This window comes from Lepus europaeus, chromosome 7 (genome assembly GCF_033115175.1).
Source record: "Lepus europaeus isolate LE1 chromosome 7, mLepTim1.pri, whole genome shotgun sequence".
NCBI classification, from domain to species: Eukaryota; Metazoa; Chordata; class Mammalia; order Lagomorpha; family Leporidae; genus Lepus; species Lepus europaeus.
The window spans coordinates 13,468,602-13,486,610 of NC_084833.1; the positions used below are offsets into that span (position 1 = coordinate 13,468,602).

General features: G+C 41.4%; 2 protein-coding genes across 2 annotated transcripts; both read right to left on the bottom strand.

Moving 5' to 3' along the window:
* Positions 1-1,602: 1,602 nt before the first annotated feature.
* Positions 1,603-2,547, bottom strand: LOC133764214 (olfactory receptor 9Q2-like). The gene has a single exon (XM_062197889.1). The coding sequence runs from the start codon at positions 2,545-2,547 to the stop codon at positions 1,603-1,605; it is 945 nt and encodes a 314-aa protein (XP_062053873.1).
* A 13,253-nt stretch (positions 2,548-15,800) lies between these two features.
* Positions 15,801-17,430, bottom strand: LOC133763616 (olfactory receptor 9Q1-like). The gene is made up of 2 exons (XM_062197415.1): positions 17,407-17,430; positions 15,801-16,757 (listed from the first exon to the last, which is right to left on the bottom strand). Exons 1-2 carry the CDS (start codon positions 17,428-17,430, stop codon positions 15,801-15,803), a joined length of 981 nt encoding a protein of 326 aa, XP_062053399.1.
* Positions 17,431-18,009: the final 579 nt, after the last annotated feature.

Below are 18,009 nucleotides of genomic sequence, written 5' to 3' on the forward strand. Positions count from 1 at the left end.
AATGATCACAGAACAACACTAATTAATGTTTCTAGAACTTATAAGCACCTTTACATTCTCCATATCTATCAAGTTGTTGTGACAATAAATGAGTCTGGCCCTGAGTCAGTGCTCAGGAAGTATTATTTCACAAATGAGAAGCAAGCTGCAATCTGAAGCCAGGCAGCTAAGAAAGGAAGATTCAACACTTCGGGGCCAAATACTAAGCCCTTTCTCCAACTCAAATGTGTCTAAAATCTGCTACAGATGCTTCTCTGTGAGAGCAAGAGTGGCATGGCAGTTAATGTTTTTAAGTTGGCCTCCAAAATACACTCTGTAAAGTTTCTTCACTCGGTTCTTCAGTTTTTAAGTGATTTGTACAAAGACATGTACAAAAGCTGATGTGTGAACCCAAATCTCTTTGCTACCCATGCATTTTTTGCATATATCTTTTCCTAAACAGGCCTTTCTCTTTCCTAAAATATCATCATATGTCCTTAAAGTGAAAGTTTCTAGACTTTGGACGCCACTATTTAAGCCACTATTTATTTAATTTACATACCTCACTTTCTCATACAAAACCATACACACACGTTTTATTTCCCAACAGTAGTTCAGAGGGGCTATGAAACAAATGTGATTACTGCCTTCTACCTCCACATATTGAACTTTTAACTTTTCTTCATCAGATAGAAGGAAGAAAAGTCCAATAGCAATGAGTTCTGGGTGAGTGATATATGTAGTATGCCATGGATCATAGCTAAAGATAGAATGGTGGTTAAGAGCTCAGGATTCAGCTGGGTGGCCTGCTTGCTTGCTGACTTGAATGACTCGATCTCTCTAGACCCTAAGTGCCTCATCTATCCAGAAAGCAGGAATAATACTAGAACATGCCTCTTAGAGGGGCCTTGAATATTAAATCAGATAATTCCTGGAAGCAAAAAATGCATCATAAATGTTAGTTGCTATCTATTAGCTGTTGCTACAACTTTAACATTATTCAGAAATAATAAGAAGGTGATAATAAAAAATAAATGTTTGGATCAAAATAGCAGTTACATTTATAGCTAGCTTCATGATTTTCCAAATATGTTTTCATTGTGCATCAAATATTTGTTGCACCAGGCAATGTACTGCATCCAGCAGATACTACTGAATAAGACATACAAGGCCTCTGCCCACTCATGCACTGGGTTCTCAAAATTCTAGTTCTGCGAAGTATGTAAACCCAAATGGCAGGTAAGAAAACTGAGAACTGATGAAGTTGGAACTTAAAGGTTGACACTGGCTTCTGAGACTCCTTCATGCCTTCAACAGATACTTATGGAATGCTTTTGACGTGCTAGGTGCTTTGCCAATCACTGGCCATATAGAAACGAAGTTCACACGTAAATAGGTTTGGTCTCATGTAATTTACTACCCAGTTGTGAGGGTCAGACAATACTAAACACATAAGTCATATATTGCATCAGATGGTGGCAAGTATTACACAGAAAAATAAACCAGAAAGCAGAAAATGTGTGGAGTTTGACTGCACTTTTAAGTAAGGATGTCTAGGAATGCCTTCTCAAAAAGACAGAAAGGTTGCAGAAACTGAGGAAAGACACATTTTGCAAGGTCCATTTAGGGTGTCCCAGAAGGCTTTGATCTGCTCAGCAATTTCAGAACAGCCTCTTTCACCTCCTTGTTCCTCAGGCTGTAGATGAAGGGGTTCAGCATTGGGGTCACCACCGTGTAGAGCACAGACACTACTCGGTCTCCCTCCGAGGACTGGCTTGAGTTATCTCTCAGGTACATGAAGATGAGGGTGCCAAAGAAGAGAGCCACAGCAGTGAGATGGGAGGCACAGGTGGAGAAGGTCTTGGCCCGGCCCCCAGCAGAGCGGATCTGCATGATGTTCATGATGATCAACACGTAGGACACCAAGATCACCAAGATGCAAGCTGGCATGACAAAAATGGCAAACACAATAATCACCACTTCCTGGGTAGAGCTGTCCCCGCAAGTGAGTTTTAACAGAGGAGGGAGGTCACAGAAAATGAAGTCGATCTCATTGTTTCCACAGAAGGAGAGAGTGAAGGCTGTGACCGTTCGAACAAAGGCACTGGAAAAACCAGCCCCATAAGCCCCAGCTACCAAGCCCATGCGAGCTTTCTCAGTCACAATGGTGACGTAAAGCAGGGGCTGGCACACAGCCGCATAGCGGTCATAGGCCATGATGGCTAAGAGATAGCAGTCAATGGAAGCAAAGAAGGTGAACAGAAAGAACTGAGCTGCACAACGAGCTTGGGAGATGACTGTGCCACGATCCCACAGCACAACCAGCATCTGAGGAACAGTGACAGAGGAGTAGCAGAGGTCCACCAAGGACAGGTGGCTAAGGAAGAAGTACATTGGCGTGTGGAGCCGGCGGTCTCTGCGGATCAAGATGATCATTCCTGCATTCCCCACCAGAGTGGTCACATAGAAACTCAAAAATACCAGGAAGAGAGGAAGGCCCCATTCAGGGTGTTCCTTGAATGCAATAAGGAAGAATTCAGTCACCAAGGTGAAATTCGTTGCAGCCATCCATTTAGCAGTTCACCTGGGAGGTAAGACAAGAGCCAGATTAAGAGGACCTCCTTGAGAGGAGTTCAAGTCATTTCAAGTGATACAACTTTAAACTGAGAGTCTGACATGTAGATACTCAAATTCAATAAACTTTGCAGTCCATAGAAAAATACAGAGCTCACTACAACACAAGATAAGAATGATGAATGCTCTTATGTTGGGAGGAATGGAGAGCAGGTGCTTCTCATGCTTACCAGACTGCTCTTATTCTTGCCACTCTGTCCCCAATTAGCTGTTTGATCTTTACACAGGCACTTAACCTATCTTAACCACAAGTTCCTCCTCTTCTGCCCTGTTTACGAGATAAGGTTAATGCACATATTAAAACAGGCACACTAGAAAGCTAAAAGCACTCCACGTACACATGATGGTTATTTAAATTTTAAAATGACTGCTGTAGGGAAGGAAAATGTGTATTCTGGGGCAAGCGTTGTGCCATAGCATGTTAAACCTCCGCCTGCGATGCTGGCATCCCACCTGGGTACTGGTTGGAAACCAGGCTGCTCCACTTAAATCCAACTCCCTGTTAATGCACCTGGAAAAGCAGTGGAAGATGATCCAAGTGTTTGAGCCCCTGCACCCACCTGGGAGACCCAGAAGAAGTTCCTGACTCCTGGCTCCTGACTTCAACCTGGCCCAGCCCCAACCATTGCAGCCATTTGGGAAGTGAACCAGCAAATGGAAGATATTTCTCTCTCTTTATCTATCTATCTATCTATCTACCTACCTACCTATCTATCAATCTATCACCTATCTATCTCTCTATCTCTATCTCCTCTGTCTCTCTGTGTCTCTCTGACTCTCTATAACTCTTCAAGTAAATAAAAAAATTTAAAAAAAAACAAAAAAAAATGTATATTCAATCAACAAAAGAACGTGAATAGAAAACCAATCCATTGGCAATCAGCAATGGGATTTGGTGGTAAGAACATTTCTATTCTCATTCTAGCAACATGAATGTTTAACAAACAGCTGTTATCCTAATTAGAGTTGGCTGGCTTATGAATGGTGTGTGTATATATTTGTATATATCCATTAACCTTGGATTCAGAGTGCAAGCATAAGCTCCTTTAGGGTCTAATAAAGCTCTATGGGCCCTGCTTGGCTATTCTCAAAGTCCCTCATAAAAGCTGTACTTTGATAATAAAAAGTGCCCAAATTTGAATACAAGAAGGAAGCAAAAGTATTTCTGAAATCTAGTGTTGTCTGTGTTCTGTTTGAAGAATCAGGCAGAGTCCTAGAGCAGGGTAGTAAAGGAAGGCTTTGATGATGCTAGAATATCTGGGATGTACCAGTAGCCAGGCCAGGACTAAGCCAATCTGTCTGGGCTCACAACCAAGAGAAGAAATTACATGAGGAAACCATGAGCTGGGCATGAACCATCCTCACCTGAATTCCACCTTGTACTGTCTTCCTTCTTTGTGTAGTGTTTCCTCCACCTGTGAGCTGTCACCCATCCAGAGGACATGTGGGTTCTAGCTCCCCCACACTACACGTGTGACCCTGGGCAAGTCATTTTCTTTGTGCTTGCAACAGCTTGTCTTTGTTCACTTTCACTAAACAACAATGCGGCAGGTGTCCACAATCACAGTGAGCTGACCCAGATGGCATCACTCCCAGGACTTCAATGCCTTATTCTCAGTGCTAGGAGTCCCTTTCCTTTACCCTTGACAAAGCAATACATCACTCACACTAGAATTTCCAGGGATTCTCTTTAGTCTCAGTTCAGTAAAGGAGGACCAGGGGACCAGCCTTTCTCCCTGAGCTTCTGCTCCAGCACTAGACCTTACTGGCAATGCACCTTATATTCACCACCCCCACATTATGCCCTGATTGGCTGCAGAGTTATCTCTCCAGGGGGAGGTAGCTTATCTTCGAGTACTTCCTAATAAGCAATATAGTATCTTTGAAGATTTCTGTCTAATTTCAAACTCCCAAAGCCCCATGCTGGTTTTTTTGCCATCCCTTGACAGGCTCTTATAAGGCTGGTCCCTAGCCATGCTTTATTCCTGTCTTGTAGCAAAAGAAATTTCTTTGAAGGTTTCCAATATCTCAGTTGGAAATTTTGTCTGGAGGGTTTTTTTTTTCCTACATATTATTATTTATTTTATATACTCTTTTTTTCCATTTTACTGCTATTTTTAATTTTTAGTTTTTAATAAATTCAATGTGCTTTGTAGATATAATTCTAAGAACATAATGATATTCCCCTCCTCCTTCCTTCCCTCCCTCCCTCTCCCTCCTACCTTTCTTACCCCTTTTCTTTCTTTTTCTATTTTTTGAGATTACATTTTAAGTTTGCAATACAGTAAAATGCTTAATACTTCACCAAATAAGAAGTTTAACAAGTAAAAAAAAAAAAAGACCCTAGTTTAGTGGCAATGTAGACAATGGCTATAAACAATAATTGAATGGAAAAGTAATCATTTCAACTATATACAGTAAATTTTAAAGTAATCACAGATCATTAAAACTATAATAGTATAACATTCTTACTCATTGGTTTGACAGAGGTATAAGAGTTTTACAAAACTATATTCACAGCAATACTAAAACACATGGACATTTCTTGTTTTCTTCTTTTTTTTTTTTTTTTTTTTTTTGACAGATAGAGTTAGACAGTGAGAGAGAGAGAGACCGAGAGAAAGGTCTTCCTTCCATTGGTTCACCCCTCAAATGGCCACTACAGCCGGCGCTGTGCCAATCCAAAGCCAGGAGCCAGGTGCTTCTTCCTGGTCTCCCATGCAGGTGCAGGAGCCCAAGCACTTGGGCCATCCTCCACTGCCCTCCCAGGCCACAGCAGAGAGCTGGACTGGAGGAGGAGCAGCCAGGACTAGAACCTGGCGTCCATATGGGATACCGGTGCCACAGGCAGAGGAATAACCAAGTGAGCCACGGCGCTGGCCCCTTGCTTGTTTTTTTGAATTTTAGTTCCCACATGTAAGGGAGAACATGTGATATTTGTTTTTCTGGGTCTGTCTTATCCCTCTCAATGTGATGCCCTCCAGTTGTGTGCATCTTGCTGCAAATGGTAGAGTTTCCTTCATTGTTATAGCTGAATAATAATCCACGGTGTATATACACCATGTTTTCTTTATCCACTCATCTGACGGTGGCCACCTTGGTTCGTTCCATATTTTGGCTATTGTGAACAATGCTGCTGTAAACATGGTGGCGCAGGCATCTCTTTGACACAACGTGTTCATGTCTTCTGGATATATAACCAGTGGTGGGATCATTGGATCCCATGGAAAGTCTATTTCTAGTTTTTTAAGAAATCTCCACACTGTTTTCCATAGTGGCTGCACTAATTTCCATTCCCACCAACAGTGTGTAAGTGTTCCGCCCATCCACACCCTCGCCAGCATCTGTCACTCTCTGTGTTTTAGATTTCAGCCACTCTGACAGGGGGAGGTGCTATGTCATTAAGGTTTTGATTTGCATTTCCTGATGGCAATCAACACCTCCAGGAGAGCATGGGTTCTCAAACTTCAGCATGCATAAGACTAACCCAAGGAATTTGTTTAAATTGTGAATAGGCGGTGTCCACCTCCACAGACTCAGTTATAGCGTCTCTGCCTTCCGGGGAGAGGACAGGGGCCTACATTGCTCACAAACATCCAAGGTGATTGTGAGACAGTGAATCTCCAGAAATTATAACTAAAGAAAGCACTTTGGGAAGCACTCTCAGGAGCTCCAGTCCTGCTGGTCCAGTGCTATACCCTAAACTAAAATAATTAAAATGTGCTTTTTGTTTTCTTTTTTATGTTGGATTAACATGTAATAATTTTACATACTTATGGATAGAATGTGCACACACACATATATGGCATTTTCTAATCAAATGAGGGTAATTAACATTTCAATTTCCTTATCGTTTCTTTATATGGGGAGGCTTTGGGCTTATGTCTTCTAGTTCTTCATAAGATATGCAGGTTGTTGTGGACTGTGGTTACCCCACTGTGCTATGGGAATGCAAGACCTTGTTCCCGCCGCCTATGTTTTGGTGGCTGTTATTCAAGCCCCCTTCCAGTCCCCATAACTCCTCAATCTTCCCAACCTCTGGTCATCCCTATTCTAAGTTCAAATCAACTTTCTTAGCTTCCCCATGGGAGAGAGAATATGAAGTATGTATCGACAGAGACACGCCCTGGAAGAGCATGTTTTCTCCGCAGTCCCATCTGTGCCTGTCTCCCTCACAGGAGACCTGAGACAGGGTGAGTGTGTTGTTTCCCTGGATGATGAATTTTAAAAACCTACATACCCAGAGGACTCAGAAGCTTCTTGGTAGCAAATAAATAAATAAATAGAAAAGAACTCAAAGCAGGTCCGTGCTCTGTGAACTAAGCCTGGTCAGAAAGAAAAAAACAAGTTCAGGGCAGTGGTTCCCAAACTTTGCTTCACAATACAGTCACCCGGGGAGCCTTTGAAAATCCCGAGGCTCATGCTGTACCCCTGAACAATTAAGTCAGAACGTCTGAGTATGGAGCCAGACACCAGTGCTTTCTTAAACCCCCAGGTGATCACAGTGTGCAGCCAGGCTTGAGGATCTCTGGCAGAAGGCTCCTGTTTTCCCCAGGTGTCTTAGGTACATGTTCTCACGTGGAAAAATCACATTGTATATGAGCATACCAAGGGTTCAAAGTCCTACAATCAAGCAAGCTCACCACCTTTCTCTAACCCACAATTTCCCGATTGTGTTTGGCCACAGAACCTCTTTTTCACTAGCATCCTACAAAACTAGAGTTCCCAGCAAAGGACACTTCTTAGGCAATACAGCTTTAAAGAGCCTCAGAAGTTTCTCAAATGCCAAACAGCAAAGCAGTGACTGTTCCAGCAAACAACATCTCTTGCTGATTCATCTCAGGATCTGTTCCTTTAAGTCTCTGTGGGACCAGCTCCCCAAGGAGCAATCACTCCTACGGAGACGGGAATATGATAGGAAGCAGGAGGGACAGCAACCTTCCAGATGAATCCCTAAGGAGCCCTGGGAGAGGGCAGTACCTTGTCCTTTAATGAACACTTTTCTTTCAATGGTGAAATGGGCTCCATGGGTGACACTTGCAAGTTTTCCTGCATAAACAGTGGTAACCCCCAATGCCCCCAACCTCAGGGGAAATAGGTGCTGAGGCCAACAGCACCAAATCTATTCTTTTATTGCAGGTTTCTTTTTTTTTTTTTTTTCATATTTATAGAATGCACTGCAACAGCTCTATACCTGTTTTCAAGGTTTAAAGATCAAATCAGATTGGTCAGTATTTCCATCTTCTTAAAGATTTAAGAGACAAGAGACTTATTTTGACTAACACTTAATAATTATATACATTTATGGACTACAATGTGACATTTCAATAAGCATATACAATGTGTAGAGATCAAGTCAGGTAATGAATGCTTCACTTTCCTTGTCCTTAGTTTACAACTGGAGCCCTGGAGTTCCTATCTTCTATTTACTCAGAAAATATACACTAGATACCCTATTATGCTGTGAAACATTAGGACCCTATTCCCTCTATCTAACTGTGTTTTGGTACCTAATACTCCACCACCCTTTATCCCGCTTTTCCTTCCACCATTCCTAGCCTGATAATCACTATTCTGGTTACAACCATCATATTTCATTAGGATGTTTAAGCCTTTCTACAACATATTTGTAGTTCAAATATCACATTGTACTCCATAAATAGACACAATTATTATTTTTTCAATTAAAATTCTTAAATTGTTTAAATGGTTAAAAAATACTAAGACAAGAATGATTAGTAAAATGTGGCCAGCCCCTGAAAAGAAGCAAAGTGAATGTCAAATAGTATAGATTTAAGAAAGCATATAATATGAGTATTGGTAAAAAGACATTTGGATACTTTTTACTTAAGACCTGGAGAGCTGACCAAAATTTGGGAAGGAAATGCAACAGGATAATTATAGCAAAGAGTATCTAAGCTGCTTACTATATGCCAGTTCACTCTTTCTAAGATAGACAGATGATTGATAGATAGATAAATAGATAGACAGACAGACAGACAGATGCTATTATTACTGTTTTAAGAAGATGATAGACACCACTAGTCCCACGATAAGTGGCAGAGTTACGGCTTCAACCTAAGCAGTCTCACTCAAGAATGCACACTCCTAACTTCTATCTTCTACTGTAAAGTTTCACAAACCTCGTGTTTGGAAATAGTTGAACGGTTCTTCTTTCTATGTCTGTGGTTTCCTTTTAGCCTTTTCAGGAAGATAGGAACTTGGCCTAGAGATAAGACCCACATTACAGAGTGAGTTAAGATTGTGATAGAGGGGCCGGCGCCATGGCTCACTTGGTTTAATCCTCCGCCTGCCAGCACTGGCATCCCACATGGGCACCGAGTTCCAGTCCCGGTTGCTCCTCTTCCAGTCCGGCTCTCTGCTGTGGACTGGGAGGGCAGTGGAGGATGGCCCAAGTGCTTGGGCCCTGCACCCACATGAGAGACCAGGAAGAAGCACCTGGCTCCTGGCTTCAGATCAGCGTAGCTCCTGCAGTAGCGGCCATTTCGGGGGTGAACCAACGGAAGGAAAACCTTTCTCTATGTCTCTCTCACTGTGTAACTCTATCTGTCAAATAAATTAAAGAAAAAAAAAGATTGTGATAGAAAATTCTTGGGACATTTAGCCATGACCCCTATGAAGTAACACTCAAAGTCACTGGTGAAGGGATGGTCTTAACATCTGCTGTAGCCCCATGTAGCCAAGGTTAATTGAACAAAGACAAGACTTCCCCTGAATCAACTGCAAGAAATAACTCTCTTTTTTTCCCAAAAGCTATTTGAATGAACTGAATTAAGTGCCTGTCTGTTCCTTATAACAAATATGTCGTGACTTGTGGCCTGGAGGAAGCACTGGGAAGGATGTAAGGACATGTCTTCAGCGTCACCCTGGGATCCATCTCCACTATCTTCCTGCATCAAGACTTGGATGGATATCAGGCCAAGGCCAAGCCAAAGAACACCTAGTGCTTACAAATTTATTTTGGAAGGACTTCAGGAGAAATTATTAATCTACAGAATTTCCCCCTCTTAATTCATCATTGGTATCCCTGCCCTCACTTTACACATATTCTGAAACTGTTGAATTTTTACAGGCTTTTGTAAGATGCCAGAAGCAAAGTGGATATTAGAGGTCAAATGACCCACACTTTCCAATTTACAGGACAGGCTGAGGCCCCTAAGTAGGAATAGTGTTAGCGGTTGGATTAATTCATTTGATTCCCTGACCCTAGCTTTTTAAGGACAAACTGATTAGTGAGGACTTTATCCAGTGATCTCTTATTGTTCTCAAATTCAGAAGAGACCCCAAATAAAGACGACCCAGATAATAAAGTGAGTTCATCTTGATCCAATTCTGTGTGTATCTGACTTTCCTATCCCCCAAGTTGTCTCAGAGAGTTCCCTCATTCCTGCCTCCTGGCTTTGGATCAGCACAGCTCTGGTGACCACAGCCATCTAGAGAGTGAATCAATGGGTGGAAGACGTCTCTCTCTCTCTCTCTCTCTCTCTCTCTCTCTCTCTGCCTGTACCTTTCTGTAACTCTGCCTTCCAAATAAATAAATAAATCTTTTTTTAAAAAGAAAGTAGATTTTTTTTTCCCAGATGAGAGAGGATGCTGTTTTGGGAAACATAAAAGAAAAGCTCTTCTCCACTCTAAAGTAAGGAGAATCCAAGAAATTCTCAGTGCACCTGTGCTGCAGGGCCTCCCACGGACGTGATGGCTGAGTAGTGATTGACAGAGGTAACAGGTGGCAGAGCTGAAGGCAGATACGCCACGGATATTTAAACAGTTCTTGTCTACATCCTTCCCACCATAAAAAAGCATTGGAAAGAGGTCAACTTTATGCTAACCTCCTAGGGCCAATATAAAGAGTAGAAATTTTGTCTATGGCCACTCCATCTCCCTTGGCCTTGGCACTCATTTCTGTACTTCTCAGTTATCAGGTTCTCAAATTCTCACTGTCCACCACACCCTGTGCTTTGAGAGAGAGCTGAGACCACTCCCTTATGAAGGAATTGGCTAGCAATGTTTAATGTGAGATTTTTCTCAAATAATTTAAATTTTAACAAGATAAATCCCCAGAGAAGTAGAATCTAATGCCACGGTGGGAATTCCTTTGTTCAACAATCTCCCTCCTCTTGTAGATGAGAAGGACATAACGCTGGTTCGAGGCAATCATCACCCAACTCTTCCTATTGTATCCAACCCTCTGCAGAGATCAAGAAGCCTACTTTCAAGCAAAACAATTGGAAACGAAGACTGGAAGTTTAAGAAAGAAACAAGCTCTTCGTTGGCACTTCTGAAATCACGCATATCGCTCACGTCTTGCTTCAACCAGAATAAAGTCATCTGCTCATCTGCCCCTGGAATGCATATGGCTTTCCTCCTCCCATCTCTTTTACTAAGTAGTGTGGTCCTCAGAACACTTCATTTGTGTCTGAGGCAAAACAGGATGCAGAGAGTTCCTGCGGCTCATCAAAACAGTCATGATACTAACAGGACTCTTCTTTGACAGCTCAGGACGTGGCTCCTGGTGGGGAACTTCTTTCCAGAGAACACCAGGTGTTGGCAGGCACTTGAGAATGGAAATCAGAGGTGCCTAGCTGAGTGCCAGGGGTGAGACCAGGCAGGGTTCACGTAAATTATTATACTGGCCATCCCCTCACTGAGCTAGATGTCCAAGGCTTCTCTTCAGAATATTTTTTTTCTTATTTTCAATATCAGAGCCACTTTCTTTTTTTTTAATAAATCTTTTTTTACTTATTTATTTTTTTATTTTTTTGACAGGCAGAGTGGATAGTGAGAGAGATAGACAGACAGAAAGGTCTTCCTTTTTGCCGTTGGTTCACCCTCCAATGGCCGCTGCAGCCGGCTCATCTTGCTGATCCGAAGCCAGGAGCCAGGTGCTTCTCCTGGTCTCCCATGCGGGTGCAGGGCCCAAGCACTTGGGCCATCCTCCACTGCACTCCCTGGCCATAGCAGAGAGCTGGCCTGGAAGAGGGGCAACCGGGATAGAATCCGGCACCCCAACCAGGACTAGAACCCGGTGTGCCGGCGCCGCAAGGCGGAGGATTAGCCTGTTAAGCCACGGCGCTGGCCCAGAGCCACTTTCAAAACCTCCCAGTAGATGGTGTTCCTAATCTGAATAGCCTGGTTTTCCCAAGACATATAGATCCAAAGTCAGACTTCTTTAAACTTTTAAAGCATAATGGGTACACAAAAATTATTTACTTAATGTATTCATTTTGTTGAGTTTATACACATGTATATACTTGCAATCTCAGGGTACTACAAAAATTCACGGCAATGAATTTAAAAGTATATTTTGATACAAAATGCTTGAAATTTTTGTACAGTTTTTCATAATACACATTTTCCATGATTTTTTGAAGACAACTTATATCATCACCATAGTCAAGGTTATCATATTCATATATTCATCATCTCCAAAAATGTCCTTGTGTTCTTTGATAGGTTTTATTTTGGGGGAGATTTTTGGATGGTTGGGTTTTGGTGGTAGGAACACTTGAAACAAAACCTGTCCCTTTAACATATTTTAAAGTGCACAATATAATATTGTTAATCCAGGTACTATACTATTAAGCAGATCTCTAGAACTGACTTGTCTTGGATAACTGAAATGTTCTATTCACTGAACACCAGTTGTCCATTTCTTCCTCTCCTAGCCCTGGCATCCACTATCCTATTTTCTACTTTTATGAGTTTTATTATTTTGAATATTTCTTACAAATGAAATCATGGATTATTTCTCCTTCCGTGACACACTTATTTCAGTGAACATGATGCTGTCCATACAACTGATAGGATTCTGTTCCATTTAAAGGCTGTATAACAAGCCCTTCGATGAAGACAGCACATTTCCTTTATCTGTTCATCTGGTGGTGGACATCTGGATTATTTATCCCTCATGATTATTGTGAATAATGCAGCAAGGAAAATTACATACCCATTGGATATGTAAACAGAAGTAAAGATGCCAAATCGGGAATAATTCTATTTTTAATTCAAAAGCAGATTTTCAAATAACTTATCAGCTAGAATCAGAGCTTTTAAAATTAAAATAACTGAATAAAATCAATCACAAGTTTTTAAAAATAATAATTGTCCATGTTTATGGGCTGCTGTGCAAAGTTTCAACCCATGTATACAATATGTACTGAGCAAATTGGAATAATCAGCATTCTCCCTTCTTTGACATTACTTTATAGTTGGAACCTTGTAACCCCTTTCTTTAATTTTTTTCTTAAATATATAATAGATTATTATGAACTACAGTTGGCCCTATATCCTGTGTAATAGTAAGAACTTTTTTTTTCAACCTATCTCTGATTTGGTACCCATCATTGAAATTTCCTCTATTCTCTCCATCCCTCTCCACCTCTAATAATCACTATTTTGTTTGTAGATTGAGAGTTTGTGTGGCTTATTTGATGAGTTCGCCATAAGGTATAAAAGTAAGGATAGATTCATTTAGAATCAGGCAATTTCCTTATTATCACTTATTTTTTTTTAATTCCTCATTAAACCTTGTCTCCCCTGCAATACATAAGTAGATAGGCAATGTTTTAACTACCCCTGGGTTCTATTCATAGACTTAAGAGGCTTATGGAGTCCTATATACAACTTGGGGTTTCATGGCACCTGTTCCTTTAGCCCTTACTTCTTGAATGAAAATCTTTACACACCTGCTTAGAATTTAATCGGAAGGAAGCATTAACTTACTTCCTAAAGCCTGGCAATTCATTCTCCTAGTACTCCCTTTTGAGTTGTCAGGGAAGAGAGCAAGCATCTTCTCAATAAAACATTGGTTTTATTCACTTAGACCAAATATTCTTTTTTCAATCAGAAGGGAATTTCACATATCTAATTCAAACTTTCTAACTTCTTTCTTATTTCACACCACCTAACAATGGACACATGAACTATTTATTAATCTTCCCCCTTAGTGGAGCTATAAGTTTTCAGCCTGGGTTTTAACATCAAGGCAAAACACCATTAAAAGGATAAAATATTTCCTAGGAAAATTATAATGTGTGTTTTAAAGTGCCCTGTCTTCTAGAATAAGCATAATGTCTTTAAAGATTTAAGATGTGCTTCTATTGCACTACAGGCTGTGTTAAAATGAATTTCCTCTGACTCTATGAACTCCGAATCTTCCATCTTTGATGCATCTGCTTCTTCTAATATAAAATCCTGTTACTGGAATTCCATGTGTGACACAGCATTTTTGGCTGGCCAAGTTTTGAATCATCCTGTTCGTAAGATAGTCTTAACTCCTGCCGTACTCCTCCCATAGTTGTATATATCCTTTATATACCTAGGATTTTGCTTTTTGATAATTCAGGTGACAGGAAGAAAATTTTGAGTTTCAGGGATAAAAATCCAAGAAAACACAGAAGAGATGAATAGTTGTACCAGGGTTCCTTCCAGTGCCTTGGGTTTGATGGAGACAAAGCAGGTATTGTTAGAGAATTGAAGATCAAGACCCTGTAGATTTTATGGGGCTTTGGGCACAGGTGAGCAGTTGCAGAGCACAGGGACTCAGGATAGAAAACGCCACCCTCGTACCCACCCCTGCATGGAATGCAGCACTATTCTGCCTTCCTGAAGAAGCATTAAGAACATAGAGAGTCACCAGTCGCTGGAAACACCGTGGTCAGCAATGGGAAAAGCGTAATTTCACCAAGTGGGAGCTGGGGTAGGTAGGGAGGAAGAACAAATAAGTCATATTTCCAGTGGTGATAGGTATTAATGACCTCATATTGAAGACATTTATGGAATTGTGTGAGGCATCCCTGGGAGCTACTAGGAAATTCTGAATAATATATTGAGCAGAGTCAGCTTTACTAATTGGGTGATGAAACTACCATAATTTCGCCATTATAAGTAAATGTGATCTACTCCTTGAATCCTAGTTAGTGATGTAATTCTGAAGTGCACATAGATGAAGGGTGCCAATGCTGATGTCTGCAAGCAGTTTGAAATGGATCAAAACATAAGAAGACTTGATAGAAGGATATATACATATGTCATGAAGTAAATATAGAAAAATATTAGCAATTGCTGAACTACATACTTAATATAGGGAGTTCACTATACATTATTTTTGACATTTGTAGATGATAGAATTCTACAAAATAGGTGATAGAAAAGTTTTCAATAAATGTAATCTTTCTATGATTGTTTACAGCCCTTGAATCTACAGTTGAGGAACAGTGTTTTTTTTTTTCTTCATACTATTTGTTGAACTCTACTTAGTGTAGGTTGAATTTATGAGTATAAAGTTAACTGAAAATAGATCTTTGTAAAAAATAAGAATGGGAACAGGAGAGGGAGGAAGAAGAAAGGTGGAAGTGCAGGCAGGAGAGCAGGTAGGGTGAGAAGAATCACTGTATTCCTAAAGTTGTATATATAAAATACATGAAGTTTGTATAAATTAAATAAAATTTTAAAAATTAATAAATGTAATCTTGTATAAACACAGCCTGATGAGGTCTGTGAATTGCACTGAATTACAAGGATTTAATTTCAGATTCTATTGTGTTTTTTGTTTTTTTTTTTAAATTTCAGATTCTTTTGTGACTGGTCCTAGAAGTCATAGCTCTCACTCCGATGTCTTCTCAAGCTACCTCTTCCTTTTCTTCTTTCTTCTCCCTGGAGCTGAAACTTCCGGGGTTTTGGTTTGTTTGTTTGTTTTCTGGGTTTTTTGTGAAGATTAATTTGTTTATTTATTTGAAAGTCAGAGTTACATAGAGAGAGGAGAGGTAGAGAGAGAGAGGTCTTCCATCGACTGGTTCACTCCCCAACTGGCCCCAACAATCGGAGCTGCACCAATCCAAAGGCAGGAGCCAGGAGCTTCCTCCAGGTCTCCCACATGAGTGCAGGGGCCCAAGGACTTGGTCCATCTTCTACTGCTTTCCCAGGCCATAGCAGAGAGCTGGATGGAAAGTGGAGCAGCTGGGATTTGAACTGGCACCCATATGGGATGCCCACACAGCAGGTGGCAGTTTTACCCACTACGCCACAGCAGAGGCCCCATTCTGGTTTTTTTTTTTTTTAATAGTTTGCACCACGAGCTATTCACTTAAATATTAAGTGTGTTATAAATAGCTAGTTCCTAGGATACAGAATACGTCATTCCTGGAATTTCCTAAGGTAGGAAATATTCAGGACCGCTTGGTTCTACTGAGAATTTTCCATAGGGCCTCCTTCACTTCCTTGTTTCTCAGGCTGTAGATGAGGGGATTCAACATGGGAATCACTGTTGTGTAGAACACAGCTACCATCCTATCTGTTTGTGAGGACTGGCCAGAGTTATCTCTCAGGTACATGAAGATGAGAGTTCCAAAGAAGAGAGAAACAGCTGTCAGGTGGGAGGCACAGGTAGAAAAGGTCTTGGCCCTCCCTCCTGCTGAAGGGATCCTCATAATGGCCACAATAATAAACAGGTAGGACACCAAGATCACCACCATGCAAGCAGGAATGACAAAAATGGCAAACACAATAATTACTATTTCCTGAACAGAGCTGTCCCCACAGGTCAACTTTAAAAGAGGAGGGAGGTCACAGAAAATGAAGTCGATCTCATTGTTAGCACAGAATGTAAGAGTGAACGCTGAAGTGGTCCGTACCAGTGCACTGAAGAGGCCAGCAACATAAGCCCCAACCACAAAACCCAGACGAGTCTTCTGTGTCATGATGGCGGCGTAAAGCAGCGGTTGGCACACGGCCGCATAGCGGTCATAGGACATGATGGCCAGCAGGTAGCAGTCAATGGAACCAAAGAAAGTGAACAGGAAGAACTGAGCAGCACACCGCATATAGGATAAAGCTGCCCCGTGCTCCAATAGCACCACCATAGTCTGAGGGACAGTAACGGAGGAGTAGCAGATGTCCATGAACGAGAGATGACTCAGAAGAAAGTACATGGGTGTGTGGAGTCGGCGATCTATGTGGATCAGAACAATCATGCCAGAGTTCCCCAGTAAGGTGATGAGATACATTAATAAAAACAGGAGGAAGAGAGGGAGTGCCCATTCCGGAAAGTCAGTGAATGCAATTGGGAGGAATTCAGTCACCATGGTGAGATTTCTCTGCCCTGAAGCCAGTGATTCCTGAGAGATCTATAGGAGAAGCATGTTAGAAAGCTGCAAATAGGATGTACCATTGTTTCCAGGGGGCATTTATTGAATATGCACCATGCACACAATGTTCCAGGGACTCATGTGAGGCTTCAGAGATGACTAACAGTACTGCCTGCCTTCAAAAGAGTTCTTGATGCACAGTCACCTTAGCATGTCAAGAAAGCAAATACAGGGAAAAGTTTTTGGAATAGGAGTGCTCACTGTCTCACCTCTGCTACAAAGTGACTGAGTGAGCTCTGCCTGTTGGACAACTACTATGAACCAAAATCTCCCTATAGCTCCAGGAAGAGTTAGGATGTGGGATCCTGCTTCCATGCATCTGTACAGCTCAGGGCTCTATTCCTTTTGCTCCATGACCACAGCTCTGCTTTTTTTTTTTAAACTCTCATCATCTCTTACCAGGATTAAAAGAGTGGAGCTAACTGCTTTCCCTGCCTTCAGATTTGCTTCTTGCCAACTCTTGCTCCTTTCTGTGGCCAGAATAATATTTATTAGATTTTGATTTGATTATATCTCATCTGTCTATTAAAGCCTCTAGGGTATTATTTAGACTTTTCAGCATATTGTGAATGAACTCAATAAGATCTCTGCTTACTTCCTTACCTCTCAAATCCTCACCACACCTCACCTTGCCACACTTTTCTCCAGCCATACTAAATGATTGTCACTAGCTTCTCTTTTTCTCTGTGTTCTGACACCATTGCAATTTTGCCAGGATACCCCTTCTGCCTGGAATACCTTCCTCTTCTCCCTGAGGTCCCTCCCAATTCCTATACTACCTTCAAGCCCCAACTTAAGCTGTACCTCCTATTAGAAGTCTCTTCTTTTTTTAAGATTTATGTATTTGAAAGTCAAAGTAACAGAGAGAGGAAGATCTTCTGTCCACTGGTTCATTTCCCAGATGGTCACAACAGCCACGGCTGGACCAAATCAAAGCCAGAACCCGGGAGCTTCGTCCTGGTCTCCCACGTGTGTAGCAGGGGCTCAAACACTTGGGCTATCTTCCACTGCTTTTTACAGGACATTAGCAGGGAGCTGGATGGGAAGTGGAGCAGCTGGACATGAACAGGCACCCAAGCAATGGCTTTACCTACTACACCACTCCAGCAAAAACTCTCTTCAATCTGACTTGTCAGTTGTATGTTTCCCCAGAATTCACCACATGGTAAGGGCTTAATGTATTTTTGTGGAATAAAGTTATCAAGTGAAATGTGAATCATCTTGCAAAAGG

Coding starts and splice junctions, on each gene's coding strand:
- LOC133764214 (XM_062197889.1), bottom strand. CDS start 2,547: ATGGCTGCAACGAATTTCACCTTGGTGACTGAATTCTTCCTTATTGCA.
- LOC133763616 (XM_062197415.1), bottom strand. CDS start 17,430: ATGGCTGGAGAAAAGTGTGGCAAG. Junction 16,758..17,406: donor CTGGAGAAAAGTGTGGCAAG/GTGAGGTGTGGT, acceptor CTTCTCCTATAG/ATCTCTCAGGAATCACTGGC.